This window comes from Pelobates fuscus, chromosome 12, assembly GCF_036172605.1.
Source record: "Pelobates fuscus isolate aPelFus1 chromosome 12, aPelFus1.pri, whole genome shotgun sequence".
NCBI lineage: Eukaryota > Metazoa > Chordata > Amphibia > Anura > Pelobatidae > Pelobates > Pelobates fuscus.
The window spans coordinates 16510556-16529471 of NC_086328.1; the positions used below are offsets into that span (position 1 = coordinate 16510556).

Here is an 18916-nt window from a genome sequence, read left to right on the forward strand (position 1 = left end):
CCGTTGACAGCCAGCCAGTGTTCTCGGTAATAGCCATGTGTACTCTACGTTTCCTTTCCGCAGTTGTTCCGTGACTTCGCTCAGGGATTTTCTCCAGAGCAGGGTGCTCCTCGTGAGATCTTGGAAAAAGGAGAGTTGTGAGGCTTCGAAGGCCAGGGGTGTCTTGTCTCTCACCTCTGCTAGTATGCGACGTTTGTCTGTCATTGAGTGGCATCGGACTATGACATCTCTTGAAGCCGATGCGGGTGCCCTTTTGGCCTTGTTGATGCGGAAATGGCTGTCAAATTCCAGCTTTTTAGCTTGTGTGTGTGTGGCAGGATTGTTGTCGTAAGCCTCCTCAGGTATTGTGGTAATTCTGCTGGTCCAACTGTGTCAGGAATTCCCTGAATTTTAATATGTGTGCGCCTGCTGCGGTCCTCCATGGCGTCTAGTGTGTTTTGGAACGCTGTGTTCGACGTTTGTAATTGTTTCAGGGTATCCCCCATGCTTTTCACCTCTTGTCTGAGGTCCAGTATGTCCTCTTCAGAGGCTTGCACTCGTGCTGTCACTGCCTGCGTTTCTGTGCGCATTAGGTTTAGGTCGGCGTCAAACATCTGCTTCATTTCTTGCAGCAAGTGTCTGATGTCTTTTTTAGTGGCTGGGGCTGATTCATCCCCTTCTGCTTGTAGGCAGCTGGGGGATTCTGATCGCCTGTCTGCTCTGCTTCCTTGTGGCAGTTGTTCTGAGTCTGTGGAGCCAGTCTCCTGGTCCTGGTCGGCCGCCATTTTGTGACCTGCAGTGCGTTGTAGCAGGGCCCCTATATCTTGTGAGTCCCTGGGCGCAGCCTGCTGTGGCTTCTGTGATCGCCTCCCCATTGTGTCGTCCGGTGGTCAGTGGTGGTCGGCCGCCTGTCTGTACCAGTCCTCAAGTCCCAGGAGGGACGCCGCTTGTAAGTGTGGTACCAGCCGGAGGGCGAGGTAGGCCCGAGATTTGCGGACTCGTTTTTTGCCCGAAGGTGTATGTAAAAAGGGCATCGGTGGGTAGCCCTGTGAGCCCTGGTGCCGTGGCTATGGGTCTTGCGGGTCGATGGTCCCCCGTACCTGTGATTAACAGCGGATTTTCTGTTGGTGCTGTGGAGCCGTGAAGAATGGCGTCCATTCGGCTCCGCGGTTAAGCTCTGCCCCTTGGCATTTTCATTTTTAAGTTTATTTTTTTTTCTTAATATACTGTTTAGTCTTCTGATGTTCCTGAAGCGTTTGCTTAAATAAGGCAATGTCTTTATCTTTGTACTCTGCGTGGTTTTGCTTAAAATTACGATGTAATTTAGCAGGTGCCAAGAAACTGTTTGCCCATGTATTCTAGCAAAGTACGCATTGTGCTTTACGACAATCTTCATTTCTTGCACTTGTGAATCCAAATGACAAGTAGCTCTTATCATATTTTGGTTTCTTTGTTTGAGAAGAAGATTGGGTAGCACTGTGTGCTTTTCTTTTTTTTTTTTTTGACTTGTCCCTTGTTTCTGCTATTTGAGGAACACTAGATTCAACTTTTTTGGGCCTGATTTCTTGATTTCTTGTTGTACCTTCAACAAAAAGTAGTAGTAAATAATTTTTCTCTTAACCCCTTAAGGACCAAGCTTCTGGAATAAAAGGGAATCATGACATGTCACACATGTCATGTGTCCTTAAGGGGTTACTAGTTTCTTCTTATAACCAGCTGTCCAAGTTTGTGTTGTTGGTCTAATCTTGGAGTAAAAAAAGCACTTTTCTAACCTCGAAACAAACCGATTTCAGTACTTGAGTACAAAGAATGCTCTTTTGTTCCCAGTTCGTAGTAACCAAGTAAAGCAAGCATGATTTTTATTTAGTCTTGGAGTAGAAAGAACACTTCTTTAATCTCAAAATAACAGGATTGTAGTACTTGAGGAAGTGCTTTAGAATGGCAACAGTATGACAACTCAGGGTATTCTTTATATAAATCCCTCAAAAAGCAATAAGAGAAATGTCTAAATTTTCTAATTTTGCATTCTGCTAAACATATATATTTTTTCCCTTCAGATTAGAGGCAGTGCTTATACCACAGGGATATCCAATCTGGAGGGAAAAAACAGGCAGGCAAATCTCCAAACATTTAAACCCTCCCCTAATTACCTCCTTTCCCATAAGTAGCAGCTCCTCCTGATCATACCCAGTTCTTTGCCTGCCTCCGGCAGGGGAGGTTAGACAGGAGGTTCTCCAGGAAGCAGGTGAGAAGGGCTGAGGCTCTGGGGGCACTGCTTCCTTCATGTCCGGGTAAGTAGCCTTTAACACGCCGGACGGCGTGGTCCCTCAAGTTTTATGTTGCCGTCTAATGCCGTGCCAGGTGCCGGTCTGACGAAGGACGCAGGCGTGCGTCGGCTGGGAAGTCCTGCGGTGGAACGCACACACAGGTTGCGTTGCGTTCCACTAGGGAGTCGCGGAGCGCTATGCGCATGCGCAATGCGAACCTTGATTCAGGCGCCAAATTTGAACTGGGCGTTCTCTTTGGTTTCAGGACTTATATGAGCATTTACCAGCAGCAACCTCTGTTTGCCAGGAGCTCTCAGATCGGTTGTAAAGAGTGTTATCTCACCTGCCCTCCAACACACTCTCAGGCCATTTAAGGTAAGACTGATTAAGTTTTTAATTAAATGGGTCCTAGCCTGAATCGATAAGGAGAAAAATTTTGATTGTTTTCCCTTTTTTGTTTTCTCTTTTCAGTATGTCTAATCCGGAAAATTTGGATAAAGTTGCTGAAAAGGGGAAATGTTCATCTAAAGCCAAGCATTTAATCTGCTCTGTGTGTAGCCAACCTATGCCAGATGGTTACAAAAAGAAACTTTGCTCAGTGTGTTCTAAAGAAGCTTCAGAGGAAGCAAAAAGAACAGAAATGTCTACTTTCCTCAGCTAGTTGCAACAAAGTATGCAGCAAACATTTGTGGATATGCAGTCGGCTGCATTACAGTCAGTCCAGGCCTCGGTTGCCCAAGATTCGCAAGTTGTAAAACATGCTAAGAAAAGACTAAGATCTTGGGAAGCTTCTGATACTAGTTCAGTAACTAGTGGTTCTGAGTATGAGGAAATTTCAGGTAGTGATTCTTCAGACGAGGAGTTTGCCTTCCCAGATGAAGCAATTGGGAAATTGATTAAAGAAGTGCAGTGCATTTTTGGAATTGAGGAAACAGGGAAAAAGTCCAAAGTATTTCCTTTTCTCCCACAGATTAAGGAATTGATTTTAAAAGAGTGGAAATTCCCTAGTCACAAGCCGTTTCTGTCTAGACATTTTAAAACTCTTTTTTCCTTAGCATCGGAGCAAGACTGTAAGCTGGATACGGTCCCTGTAGTGGACGTTCCTATTGCTCAAATCTCTAAGAAAACTACTTTACCGATTGGAGACACAAGCGGGCTCAAGGATGTCATGGACAAACGCATTGACTCCTCATTAAAAAAGTTGTTCTTATCTTCTGCAGCCCAAGCTAAAGCTTTGATTACGGGGTCATCTGTTGCCAAGGCCCAAAGACTTTGGTTGGAAGAACTTGAAAAAGTTTATACGGGAGAAACTAAGGAAGACCCGGTAAAGCTATTAAAGAATATCAGGATGGCATCTGATTTTTTGGTAGATGCGTCTGCAGAAAGCCTAAAAATTTCGGCCAAGAATATAGGTACTTCAACAGTCGCCAGAAGAGCGCTTTGGCTCAAAAATTGGTCAGCAGATACAGCATCTAAGAATTCACTGTGTGACCTATCCTTTGAACCAGGAAGACTTTTTGGTTCAAAACTGGATGAATTGTTAAAACAGATGAAGGAAGGAAGGAAAGCTTTACCAGAATCATTTAAGAAGCAGTTTAGAAGACGTAAAGCGGAGTCGCTTCCCTCATTTAGAAGTTCCTTTCGTAGAAACTATTTCAGGGGTCAGCATAAAAAAACCTTTGATTATAGGAAGAAGGAAAGATTTTCTGACAGAAGAAATAAAAAGTTATGACGCCAGGCCTGTGGGTGGAAGGCTGAGTCACTTCCTAGAGCACTGGAAAGGAACAACATCAGATCGCTGGGTTCTCACAGTGATAAAACACGGATACGCTCTAGAATTATCACAAGCCCCAATGGAAATGTTTCTATGTTCCGAGGTTCATTCTCTAGAGATGGAACTCTCTCTAATGCGAGAAGTATCGACTCTATTACTGAAAAGAGTGGTGGAAGAAGTTCCTATCAAGGAAAGTTTTCGGGGCACCTATTCAAGACTTTTCTTGGTTCCAAAGCCAGATGGTTCGTTCAGACCCATTTTAGATCTAAAAGCCGTAAACAGGTGGATTATCAAAAAGAAGTTCCTCATGGAAACAATAAAGTCCGCTACTCTGCTTATTCATCCAAAAAGTTGGTTTGCGTCCCTGGATTTAAAAGATGCCTATCTTCATGTGCCCATAGCAGAATCCAGCAAAAGTCTTCTAAGGTTCGCTGTGTGCTGCCGATCAGTAATCAAACATTACCAATTCAGAGCATTACCTTTCGGCCTGTCATCAGCACCCAGGGTATTCACAAAGCTGCTAGTAGTCGTTTCAGCTTTTCTAAGAGGTATGGGCATCTCTGTCATTCCATATTTGGACGACTGGCTGTTGATTGCAGAGTCCCAAGGTCAACTACAGCTAGACCTGGGGACAGCGATAGAATCGCTAGAAAAGCATGGCTGGCTAATAAATTTCAACAAATCGGAACTAGTGCCAGTTCAAAGGATCCAGTTCCTGGGTCTGATTTTGGATTCTATCGCAATGAAGATATTCCTGCCAGAAGAGAAGAAACTAAAAATCAAGCGATTAATTCGGAATCTCAGAAGAAAAATTGTGTTTTCAATCAGAGAAGCCATGGGCTTACTGGGTCTGTTTACAGCCTCAATCCCGGCAGTCGGTTGGGCAAAATCCAGAATGAGACCTCTACAAAGAAACATTCTGCAAGTCTGGAATCGACAGGAACTCGGCCTGGATGGGCTTATGAGGTTCAACAAGCTAACTTTGAGAAGTCTGCAGTGGTGGACATCTTCTCGATTCCTGCACGAGGGTCTCTCATTCCGGATGAAGTCCTTCACTATAATTACGACAGACGCCTCTGCCCTGGGCTGGGGGGCCCATCTGGGAGACATCAAGAAGCAGGGGTCCTGGCAAGAGAAGGATATGAAAAATTCCTCGAACTTCAGGGAATTAAAGGCCGTGTGGATGGCACTCTTGGCATTTCAGATGCTTATCAAAGATCGACATATTCAAATCCGCTCAGACAATCGAACGACAGTGGCATATTTGAACAGACAGGGAGGTACGAGATCAACAAAGTTAGAAAGCCTTTGTTCAATGATCATGCTGTGGTCAGAAGTGCACCTGATGTCAATTTCAGCAGTTCACATTTTAGGGAAATTCAATGTGGTGGCAGATGCCCTGAGCAGGCATCATTTGAAACAAGCAGATTGGTCCCTGTCATGCAGAACTTTCAAGTTCATCACAGACCGCTTCGGTGTTCCGGAGATAGATCTGATGGCTTCCAGAATGAACAGGAAGACAAGACGTTTTGCATCCCTAAATCCAACAGACAGGCCGGATATCATAGATGCCCTGTCAGTTCCAGGGAAGTTCAATCTGGCTTATGCCTTTCCGCCAGTAGTGCTTATTCCCAGAATACTTCAAAAAGTAAGACTGGAAAGTGTACGTATTATCCTTATCCTTCCATGGTGGCCAAGAAGAAGTTGGTTCTCGGTTCTCCTGAATTTTCCAGGGGCCACATTTTGGAAGCTCCCACTTTCAAGAGAAATACTAGAGGACGCCATGGTGCCTCTGCCGACCCTTCGAAGATTCCATTTGACGGCCTGGTTTCTGAACGCCAGATTCTAGAGAGCAACGGTCTGGATACTGAAGTGATAAATATCCTGTTGGCAACTAACAAGGAATCTACTTCAAAGATCTACGCTAGAATTTGGAAGATATTCTGTCAGTGGTGTTGTAGATTTAAAATCAACCCTGTTTCCGCATCCATCCAGAAGATTCTAAGTTTCCTTCAGATGGGATTTGCTAAAGGTCTTAAACCTGCTTCATTGAAATTGCAGGTTTCTGCTATCAGTTTCTTCTCCCTCAGATGCTTGGCCTCTAATATTCTGATTTCGAGGTTCTTCAGAGCTCTAACTCGTTTGGTGCCCTATGTTAGGGAAACCTATCCTCCCTGGGATCTTAACTTGGTTCTTTCAGCGCTTTGTGAGCCGCCCTTTGAACCATTGGAGGAAGCTTCCCTGAAGATTATTTCGTTAAAAACTGTCTTTTTGGTGGCTATTACATCAGCTAAAAGAATTTGTGAGATTCAAGCTCTTCGGGCGAATTTTCCTTTTTTAGTTTTCCATCAGGACAAGGTGGTTCTAAAGCTCGATCCTTCTTTTATACCTAAAGTTTTTTCGGTTTCGAACGTCAACCAGGAAGTGGTCTTACCGACTTTTTGTCAGAATCCATCTAATGCCTTGGAAAGCAAATTTCACTGCCTAGACGTAAAGAGATGTCTGTTACAATACCTAAAATCTACGGAATCCTTCAGGAAGGATAATAGTCTTTTTGTCCTATTCAGAGGCACTAGGAAAGGCAGGAAGGTTTCGAAGAGTTCTCTGGCTAGATGGCTGAAGGATTGTATTCTGTTGGCTTATTCCAAGAATGGCATGGAACATCCAGGCCCTATAAAGGCCCACTCTACTAGAGCGGTTTCGACGTCTTGGGCTCTCCGAGCAGCTGCATCTCCCTCTCAGATTTGTTCAGCTGCTACTTGGTCCTCTCTCCATACTTTCTCGAGACACTACAAGTTGGACATACTGGCCTCGGAGGATGCTGCTTTTGGGCGCAAGGTGCTTCAAGCTGTAGTGAAATGAACCCGCCCTCAGGATCTGCTTTATTATATCCCTGTGGTATAAGCACTGCCTCTAATCTGAAGGGAAAAACATAAATTTTACTTACCGTAAATTTCTTTTTCCTGAAGATTAGAGGCAGTGCTACATTCCCGCCCCTTTTTTCTAATAAACTCAGTAATTTTGCAGCTATTTGGCTTATGTATTTTCTGGGTATGATCAGGAGGAGCTGCTACTTATGGGAAAGGAGGTAATTAGGGGAGGGTTTAAATGTTTGGAGATTTGCCTGCCTGTTTTTTCCCTCCAGATTGGATATCCCTGTGGTATAAGCACTGCCTCTAATCTTCAGGAAAAAGAAATTTACGGTAAGTAAAATTTATGTTTTTTTTAATACAAAACTATAAAGATTTGCACATGAAAAAATTTACTTTGCAAATGAATTAAAGTTGTATTGGAGCCTGGAGTGTCCCTGTAGTCTTTCTATTATGTCCTACTCCTTACACTTTCCATGGGTGGTGCCAAGTTATTTAGCTAATGAGGTTTGTCTGGCCATATAGCCATCACTGTTGACCTTGTGTTGGGGACCTCTCTGTTATTTAACTGTCATCAATGTCTTCTGGTCTCCACACCGTTTGTCCCGTGATCTTCTGATACAAAGAAAATTCAGTACTGTTTAATTTCATACTTTTCTACCTGCATTTTCCACAGAGTTGAGCAAGAAGTAAAAAAAAAAAAACACATTTATTTTTACAGAAAATTACAGAGAAAGGTTGGGCAGTTGAAGAACCAGCTGGAAGATGCGATGGACAAAGAGGTCGCAGCTCATCAGTATTTGGCCAACCTCGTCACTCTGGCAGAGACCATATCTGGAGAGAGAGATGAACTCATTCAAATTGTGAGGCTCTATTTCTATAAAAATATACGGCTCATGAGAATGGGTTCTATTTGGATAGCATTTGCCACAGGGCTTGTTTGTAGTCTGCAGCTGCTAACTTGTATTTTGAGTCTATTTTATATACCTACCTTACAGATATGTGGTACTTTTTTCCTGCTAAATGACTCGTATTGTGTGTCTTTGATATGTTTAATTTATTTGTGTTTTCTACCCAAGCACATAGAAGCAGTATTTGCTCTCTTTGTAATTGATATAAATTCTCTCTATCACGGTTTCTAAGAATTTTGTTTTTCTAAGTTTCTCCCTCAAAGAAATTAGCTGAATATAGTGTTTAATATATGATTAGTGAGTTTACTACTTTGTGTGTCCATATATTCTTATTTATGGTTTTTCCAAGCTGTAAAAAAACAAACTGCTGTTATGTCTTCATAATACAGCGCAATACACTAAAACTACTAGGTTTGTGGTCCCCAAGTAAATGGATAGATGTGATTTGTTGGTGGTGAGTGTGTGGTTTGTTTGTTTGTCTGTTGATTTGTGACTTGCCAAACATGTCTAAGTACATACACAATGTTGTGTTAATGTCTCCTGTAGCAAGTGGTGTTTTTTCACTACACAATGAATTTGATTAATCGCTAAAATGTCTGACTTTGGAAGAATTTCCCAAGTTTACTATATTTCTAACTTGGATCATTTTGGCCTACTTTTGGCAACATATAAATGAAACCGCAGTGCCAGGCCCTCCAACAGGTGAGTGATGGGAGTTTTATTCTACACAAGGGACAGGCAATGATTAAGGCTCCTCTGATAGAAACTATTGCCTGATACTTGTGTGGAATACAACTCCCATTACTTACCTGTTGGAGTACCTGGTACTGCTGTTCTATATCTAGTATTTAACGGTGGCACTTTGAATCCTTAGGCAATGGCAAATGAAAACATACAAAATTAAGCCCTGGGCTCAAACTCCCACTACTCCTGGGCAGCAGCAATGACTACAATATTCCTCAGCCCCAATACAATATTACACAGCCATGTTGCAGTGCTGCCACACACGACATGTGTTCCCTATTAGGGATTAATAAGCGTGTATGGATTCAGAAATATACCCCTCTCTGTCTCATTAGAAATTTTTTAGCTGCAAGGTGAATTGTTAGCATAGGACTCACCTGAAAGGTTTTGCCTTGACGTGGCAGGTAATTACACTTAAATGGCCATTGGAGTGTTGCTAAAAAACCTCCCGTTATTTAAATGTGCGTAGGGATTTTGGATTGTGCGCAAGTAACTTTTATTTTTATTGGGGAAAATTGAATTGATGTGTCATTGACTTGCAACATTACATAACTGGCAAATGGTAGTTTCCTGAAAATTGCAGTGCAATATAGCCAAGATATGACTACAGCAGATTATTTTTAGTTGTGCCTAAATCTCTACAGTTTGGTGTTTAGCGAATAAACCCTTTTGTTTTCTGTTTGCGCAATTCACTTGTTAGTTTATAAACCGCATTGTTATCTGTGTTGACATTTGATTGCTTTTTAGAAATGTTTTGTATGATGTAAATGTCATTTTACAAAGACCGCACAATGCCATTGAATGTAGTCGTCCAGCTGAGTGAGCCTCTACAGATTGTGTCCTAGATAGGTGGAAGGGTTAAGCGTGTTTGATAAATTCTGACTTTGCAGATTGATGGTAGAGATTTCTGTGCCACAAGCTACAAGTCTTCCTAGCCTCATGTCTGACAGGGTGGTTGATTTGCTGGGATATTTGTGCTGTGATGTCTATTTTAAGATCACCTAGCAGCCAAAAAGATGCCCTCTATACAAGGCTTGTGAGTATAAAACTCGCACAATGCACACTTGGGATTCGGAGATGACTTTTGACAAAGCTGTCATGTTGCAGCTTGCTGACACGCACAGTGCTTTGTGCAGATTGATTTTGTATAACTGGCAGAAGTGTCCTGCCAGACTGCAAGGCTTACAAAGTCTTGTATTTCTGTGTATCCCTGCTTAAATACTCATTATTCTGTTTATATTGCAAATTACATGTCTTTAAGACAAGCTTGATAAAGACCCAGTAGGGTCGATTTTTGTTATCCCGGAGGGGCTGAACTGTTATCAACCCTGGCTTCAGAGCACCTAGGTTATTTGGTGAGTGCAGTATCCAGTACGTCTCTACTATTAGTATTAGATGATTAAAAACTGCACACTATAGAAGTTACATGATTCATCAATAAATGGGGCAGTTGCCTGACATCAAATCAGTATAAAATAAAGCAAACCTGGTGTGTTAGGAATATACAGACAAGAATTTGTAGACACTGGTGCCTGGGTGACATAGGAGCACTCGAATTGCACCAACCAAATTTATATGTGGCTTGATGAAGATGTATGTAAAATGAAATCATTTGAAGGTATAGTTTAAAGGATCACTATAGTATCAGGAAAACAAACCCGTTTTCCTGACAGTATATCATCCTTGGGGGACCCTCACCCTCAGGCTCCCCCTCCCGCAGGATTGAAAGGATTAAAACCCCTTCAGCCACTTACCTTAAACCAGCGCCGGGCTCCCTTGGCGCTGGTGGCCTCTCCTCCCCCGCCAACGTCAGCTCCCGAGTGGAGCGCACGCATTAGAACAGTTCATAGGAAAGCATTTCTCAATGCGAATTTCGCATCCAACGTCGCAGAAGCGCCTCTAGCGGCTATCAGGAAGACAGCCACTAGAGGTTGGATTAACCCTGCAATGTAAACAGCTGAGCGATCACATTCCTTTGGACTTTGCTGTAGGTAGGATAGAGACCCTAAAGATTCCATTTACAGGAATGGTGGCAGTTGATTTGTGCATTAGCATGGCAATTTATATACGATTAATTTAATCTGGCAATTCATCCACAGTGGGTATGTCAAGAATGCTTCAGATCATAATGTGTTTGCGGCAACTGCCATCCTCACAGGTCACCATTATGGCCTTCACAGCCTCACAAGTTCTCTGGAGACTAGATAGGTTGTTGGTATTTTCGAGCGGTATAAACTAAGGTCCTTAAGCTGTCTTTCCACAGCCGCCATGCGTCCCAAGTGTGCACACCTCTTCTCGGACCTTCCCTACCTTTGTCGCCAATAGTTCCTTCAGCTTTCTAAGAAGAGCCTTAATATCTCTCTTCGCGGAAGGAATTGTATCTTCCTTATTCGAGGAAGGGCGGTAAAGGCCCGATGAGGAGTTGCCGTGCATCCATCACCTGCTCCTCAGAGGATGGAGATTCCTCTACAGGTGCAGCTACCATCTTAGGAGCGGGTCTGTTCAGGCCTTGGGTCAGATAGTCCCCCAATATCTCAGAAGCCACCAGCCAGCAAAGCCCATATTTTCTTAGATCGTCTTCACGTGATGATAGGTTTTAGAAATTTTATCCATACAGACTACAGCAAAAATAGGGTTTTAGAAGGCAGTAAGCCAAAGCTCAATCGTTGCACATCTTAGCATTTCCAGTTCTATCTGCTCCACCAAATCTTATGAGATTTGGGCAGTACTGCTTATCAAGACGTGGGCTTCGTGTCATACAACTACCTAATCTGATAGCAAATAAATGTTTTAACTGATTTCTAAATTGTATTAAACACATATGTGTGCTTGACCCAGCTTTGCATGTTCATACAAACTAAAAGTGCCCCATCATTCATTGCATGCTCTGTACAGGAAAACACATGCATGTAGGGAATCATGGGAAGATGCTTTGTGGTGCGTCATAGGAAAAAGTTGCTCGCAATTTACAGTAGTATTCGTTAGGTGGGAGAAATTTCAGAGAGGCAAGTGGTCAAACTTGGGATGAAGCTATAGGACCCAGTATATAAAACTGCCTGTTCACTTTCGGTAATTCATTTCTATCATTATTTGTCACAGCTTTTTGCATCTTTTTAAGATTTTTTATTTTTTTTAATAAACCTGCACTCTGACATTACTTCTTCCAAATCCAATGTCTACCATCATCGTCGGATGCAGGCAGACTGCGTCAGTGTGCGGGTTTTGTTCTTTTATTTTTAGACATGTTAATCATGTCCCCAAATGACTGTCCTTGTAGAAGGTGAATCCGTGCTGACAAACTAGTAAAAAAAAAAAAGTATCCGTTCAGTGATACAAGTTTAATTCAATATGAAATAAATGCATCTCTAAGCCATGAGTTGAACCCCCCTCCCCACCACCCGACCTATTGACACAATTTTCCACTCTGTTGATTTTGGCGAATGACAGGTCTGGTAAAATCCTACAGAAAACCCTTACAGTAAATGAATATACCAAACTTCCATAAATCTTTTAATACAATAGATAGGCAGAGAATATGGTAATTATAATCCAACACCATCTGGGGGGACGGGATCTGACACCCCTTAATTAGAGCTACTCTGGATTCAGCTACATTTGTTCAATATATTGGGGTTTTTTTTTGGATAGTGACATCAGATATCTAAATTTCAGCTCTCCACCTGCGAGTAAAATGTATTCCTAATGGGTAGAAACTCCTCCCTGGTTCTCGTGTCAGAGTACAAATCAACATCTACAGCTGCGACCTGTTTATAGAGGAATTTCACTTCTCCACAGCGTCATCATTTACATTTCAGCACCCATGATGTCTTCAAAAAAGGTTTTTTTTCCAGCCGTTTTTTTGTGTTTGATCTCTGTAATGAAAATCAAGGAATGAATTATTTACGTTCCGTTTTGGCTTTGACGTTGCCCTGCCATTTAGACATAAACATCAAAAGCAATCTTCCCTCTTTAATGTCACTAAACTGAATAGGTCCTGATTTCCGAGCCAACCATTAAAGGACTGGTGGAACACAAATGGATGTTTTTCAAGCCATTATCGTTAATGTATATGCTCCATTCCAGATGGAACTCTTCTTTTTATTTTTATTAATTCATGTGGATTCTCTGAAATAACCTTGAGGAATCTATTTATGCTAGTACATGTGATAATGTAACATTCGAGTGGTTGGCAAAGTAACATAATGATAAGAGAAAGAAAGGTTGTTCTATGGTAAAGGTCACTGAGGCTAATAGAGATGAACTGTCCCCTTTACTGTGTCCCAGTATCTGTCCCGTTAGTAATATGAAACCCGTGCAGTACTTGTAGTAGTAGTGGTAGACAAAAAATAATAAACTAAAATCCAAGGCGGAAAGATCCTGCAGGGGCAAGGCAAAGGCAAGGTCAGGCAGTACAAAGGTCTCAAACCCAGGCAGCAAAGTTCAGAATCGGAGGGGCTAGCCAGAAGTCGGGTAAATCCAGGAGAGCAGAAATAACAAAGGTAGTTTTGCAGGAAAGTAGCTCAGAACAACTGAGCAATACAACCCAGCTGTTCAGTTTAAATAGGGTGCCAATCCAAAGACACATCTAATATGACATGCCACCATAATACCCTATTGGTGTTATAGGCTGTCAGTCACCAGGGTTTATAGGTTATAGGCTGTCAGTCACCAGAGTTCCTTACGCTACACTCATGGGGCTGTCCTGCGGCATGGAACGATCGTGCATGCCTGGGAGACGCGATGCGCTCTGAGTTCGGAGATCATGTACCGCCCCTTGCATTTGTGCACGCAATCGTTCGGACGGTTGCAACTCAGTCTTAATAGCATCTTGACATCTGTCTTCTGATCTGTCTGTCTCATGTTTGTCATGGACTACCAGAAAAAAACAATGCCATGCACTAAGAATAGTAAATGGAGAATGTAGTATTAATTAATGCTAATTAGCTCATTAGTTATTTTCCTTCCGTTTGTGCCGCTACCACCTCCGTCCCTTGTAAACACAATCTCCTCCGGCCGCTGGCAATCAGCACCTTTATGTGGCCACAGCGCCCTGCATCCAATAACTAATGCGAACATGCGTGTGTCATCACGCATTCTTCACGCACACACGTTCTGGTGTCGTGTAACAGCAACTAACCAATTACTGCCCTTCTAAGGCTCTATAAGCTTCTTTTGGCTTTTTCTCTGTGCTGTGTCGTGGTTTCCCTTTGTGGTTATCCCAGAGTGCATTTCCTATTGCGGTTTCTCGATATATTTGACCTTGGCTTGTTTATGACTATTCTCCTTTCTTTATCCCTGAACCTTAGCTTGCCTTATCGATTTTCATACTCTCTGTATGGTCTGTCTAATACTATTCTATAAATGTTGAGTCTGGTCAATATAAGGCCCAGTGATATGTTTTAGTATTCTGTTTTTTGTTTTTTTTTATTATATTGTAAGTTTTTCATGTTGGGTATAGCCTTTCCTGGTGCATTGAATGACGTCAATGGAAGCAGCGAGGTCAATACTCAATCAGTTTATTTTTTCTCTGTGAACTCAAATTTTCTGGGAAATTAAGCCAATACAAGTCACTTATTCCGGGGAGAAAATGTTTTTGGTAGAATACTTTAAACTGTGACCCTTACATAATGGTAATATACCGCTTACTTGATATAGCCCCATAAGCAAGTGTTCTTTATTTGTTGATATTTGATCAGCCGCACAGAGCACACATGCTGATAAATAAAATGTTGCTAGCTTTTCACTTGCTGATTGTAGCCGTGTTATCCCTGTTTATAAGAATCAAAGTGCATTACTGAGACAGGCTTAGCCAGTTCAACATTGTGCACATCTGTACAAATTTGATATTGCCAATGCAGAAATGTAGAAGAAAGTAGATCGTTCCACTTGCTGGACATGTCTGATGAGCCAGACAGCGCTACCAATAAAAAATGTTGTTTTGTAAATAAAGAATTTATATGTACCACATGTTATATGCAGGCCCATGGCTTAGAAACGGAAAAGAATGGCGTCTTAAACAAGATGGTGGAAGGAAACGTACGCTTGGGAAGGCTACAAGAGATGGTTAAGGTAAGACAATATACATTTGTTAATGTTATGTGCACCTTTTAAAAATTATACTCTGAGATGTGTACCACTTAACTCCATATGTCATATTATACATTATTCTAAACATGACTAGTTACAGTGATGGAAAAAAAGTATTTGATCCCCTGCTGATTTTGAACGTTTGCCCACTGACAATGGTAGGTGTATTTTAGCGGTGAGAGACAGAATAACAACAACAAAAAAATCCAGAAAAAAACGCATGTCAAAAAAGTTATAAATTGATTTGCATGTCAATGAATGAAACAGGTATTTGATCCCCTATCAATTAGCAAGATTTCTGGCTCCCAGGTGTCTTTTATACAGGTAACAAGCTGAGATTAGGAGCACTCTCTTAAAGGGAGTAATTCTAATCTCAGCTCGTTACCTGTATAAAAGACACCTGTCCACAGAAGCAATCAATCAGATTCCAAACTCTCCACCATGGCCAAGACCAAAGAGCTGTCCAAGGATGTCAGGGACAAGATTGTAGACCTACACAAGGCTGGAATGGGTTACAAGACTATCGCCAAGCAGTTTAGTGAGAAGGTTACAACAGTTGGTGGGATTATTCGCAAATGAAAGAAACACAAAATAACTGTCAGTCCCCCTTGGTCTGGTGCTCCATGCAAAATCTCGACTTGTGGAGTTTCAATGATCATGAGAACGGCGAGGAATCAGCCCAGAACTACACGGGAGGATCTTGTCAAAGGAGCACTATAGTGCCAGGAAAACAAACTCGTGTTAATAGGTTCCCCCTGGATGGGTATTCCAGCATGACAATGACCCAAAACACTAAGGCAACAAATGAGTAGCTCAAGAAGAAGCACATTAAGTTCTTGGAGTGGCCTAGAAAATCTGTGGTGGGAGCCGAAGGTACGAGTTGCCAAACGTCGGCCTCGAAACCTTAACGACTTAAAGAGAGGATCTGCAAAGAGGAGTGGGACAAAATCCCTCCTGAGATGTGTGCAAACCTGGTGGCCAACTACAAGAAACGTCTGACCTCTGTGATTGCCAACAAGGATGTTGCCAATAAGTACTAAGTCGAAGGGGTCAAATACTTATTTCACTCATTGACATGTAAATCAATGTATAACTTTTTTGACATGCGTTTTTCTGGATTTTTTTCTTTGTTATTCTGTCTCTCACTGTTAAAATACACCTACCATTAAAATGATAGACTGATCATTTCTTTGTCAGTGGGCAAATGTTCAAAATCAGCAGGGGATCAAATATTTTCTTCCCTCACTGTACATTCCATCGCTCCTGCTTTAACCAACATCTCGCATGGGTATCTAAAACTTGTCTTTCTATTCTTTGCTGTCATATCACCTCATCCTCTAATAGACTGTAAGCTCACAAGAACAGGAACGGCGCTCTTGTATGTTATGTCATGTTGTCATATCTACCGTTTCACGCTCTGTGTGTATAACAGAGTTCTCTTGTTCAGAGCTTCACAATTAATAAATATTATTGCACTAACATGTGGCAGCCATTTACAATAATAGAATAGGGAAATCTAACCGCAAGTAATTGACAGACTATATAATGTTGACAGACACAAGAGGTGTAGAGAGTTCTGTTCAAAGGAGTTTACAGTCTCGCTGGAATTGTAAATTCCAATTTTCTTCGGCAGATTGGGATTAACAGTACAAGGTTGTTTTTGTAAAAGGTTGAATTGTATACTATAACATATATTTGCCCTTTATAACCATGTCCTTCTATAAGGGGCAATTCTGGTAGATGTGGAGAATTCTATGAGGATAATCTATTGGTTTCAGTGGTGATTGTTGTGTGGTTTTGTGTTTTTTGTTTGTTTTTTCCCATTACTTTGGTATATGTTAATTGAATTAGTTTCCACACTAGTGATTTTACTCTTGCTTCTAGTTAGTGTTACATCTTATCGTTGTGATTTAATTTGATGGCCAGTGGGATTGCCAAATAGAAGGTAGTCCCACCTTCAGGCAGGAAAATGATTTACAACACTCAGGGCCGCTGTTTGCTCTTCACTCTAATTTAGTACAGTGCTGGCAAACTGAAGCATGTTTATGATTGTCAGTGGCTTGCAGTGGCCACTGCTTATTATGGGGTCTTTGATGTAAGAATCAAAAGTGCGGTGCCCTGGAAAAACGTCCATGTGACATCTTGAGCCTTATTATAATAAACAGATTTTGTTTTAGCGCGTCCTAGAAAAATGTCTCCATGTGGTTATGGATACATGCTCCGTGGCCATCTGACAATGAGCTGCCACGTGCACACTTACAATTATTACAGTGGTTTGTGAGATCTCTCAATCAGACTCCACCATTACAGAGATTTAAGAAGGGATAGCAAGAGAATCCTTAATGTGTTACGCTAACGGCTACAGCTTGTCGTTGTGGTGCTATGGGTGTTATTCATTTTTGTTTATTTGTCATACCATTTTCAAGATATTTGTAAAACCGCCAGGGGAATGACCAGCACCCAGACCCTTCCAACCCCCCGCTACCTTCGACATCATAATTAAGATTTTCCCTTACGAATTATCTGAATAAGTATTTTGGACAGTGTGAGTACCCAATGATAGGCCGCGAGTGGTGGGCTGTATAACATGACTTGTTCTTAATGAATTCCCCACAGCAGTGTCTGTACAACTGTAAATCTGTCAGTCAGTAGTGATTCGGCAAAGGATCCGAGAGAGAATGTTGGAGGCAGAGGAATAGTTATCTGTGTGCTGGGGAATCTCCTGCGTTTTGTCAAACTGTTTAAAAGTAAATTGACAAAAATTGCAGGAGCGAATCTATAGGAAATTTGCATTATAAGAGCTGCAATCAGCTGCTCTACAAGCTGTAGTGGTTATGGTGGTTGGTGTCCCTTTAATGTACCAAATCATCTTAACGTATAAACCAAGACATTGTTTAGAAACAGGTGAACTCGCCGTCACGTTTCACATTCAGTATGGCATGTGGGATCTACACACAGGTTTCTCCAATAAACACAGATATGGACTGTGCATCATTTAGTACAATTTATCAGTATATTTTTTTTTTTAGTACATTTGGTTTGTAGCTGTATATCCGGATTACATTTACAGTTTTGTACAATGCATTTCACTTGAAAGTAGATCTGTCCCCAAAAAACAAGTTTGCATTGTTTAGCAGTGCTAAAAAACGTACACGCCATCCCATAATCCTCAGAAACAGCCAATGTCTTGCTCTCTGACTTGGCCAAGTGCAGCCTCTCCCACATAACAACATTTTTTTTAAAGTGCAACTTCCCCTAAATATTGTCCTCGGCATCCCTGCTATTTTTCACACTGCTTCTCGTTCAGCTCGATTCCCTGGGTATTTTGTTTTGTATTTTTATAATTTGTCATAAAGCTTGACTGTATTATTCATACATGTTTTCTAGGGCCATATAGCACTATCTCCTGTTCCGTAGGATCATGTAAACTGATGTCTCATCTGTACCGTTTCTACATTTGATCTCTTGGTATTCTTTGGTTTCTGAAAACATCTTGTCTCTCTTGTCTAATGCTCTACTAACTTGTACTGTACCCTCTTCTACCTGATATGAAACCTTGGTATTATTCAAACCCTGCTTACTATTTATAGTGTTACTATATCAACAGCGAACCAACTACAAAATTGTATTTCAGATTTATGCTTTGCTTTGCCTTCTCTCGTTACCCCTCGGATTTACATATACCCCTTCACCTTGTTTTGACACTCTAAAAACCTTAATAAAACCTACCGTATTTGTCATTCAAGATAAAACAATCCCGAATGCACTCTCTCATTAGTTCCCATGTTGACAACTGCAACCTTCTAATTTTCTGCGTCCCCCCTTCCTGACTAGTCGAGCTTCAAATTCCTCATCAACCTTTTCACTTACACACACACATATTTAAATAGGATTTTATAGTATGGTAATTCTTTTAACAAACAGGTTTGCTTAAAGAACTGTCAAGTATGAGATCTGTATTTTTAAATCCGACACATAGAAAGGTCAATCACTCATGTATTTTTTGTGTGCATATGACTGTGTTGTGTATTATTATTTTTTTCTTTTTCATTACTAAAAACTACTCTGACATCACACGTGTTTAAAAAAAAAAAAAAAAAAAGGCACAGATAGGGCATTATATGCAAATTAGCATTTCCCTAGATCTTTGTATAATACAATTGTATTTGTGTCCACAGTTTTGCTTGTTTGTGCCTGTTTGTCTGCATAGAGTCTTTGACTTCAGTGCTGACTCGGTTAGTGCACCCTGTGTAAGAATGTGATGACACATGGAGGCATTATTCT

At 41.5% G+C, this 18916-nt stretch overlaps 1 protein-coding gene across 1 annotated transcript in view; it reads left to right on the top strand.

Annotated features, from left to right (window-relative positions):
- CEP89 (centrosomal protein 89) overlaps positions 1-18916 on the top strand; it is a 96341-nt gene that overhangs the window by 50681 nt on the left and 26744 nt on the right. The window contains exons 16-17 of the mRNA XM_063438469.1: positions 7612-7753; positions 14525-14614. Coding sequence (XP_063294539.1) covers positions 7612-7753; positions 14525-14614 — 232 coding nt within the window. The remainder of the gene's footprint in view (positions 1-7611; positions 7754-14524; positions 14615-18916) is intronic.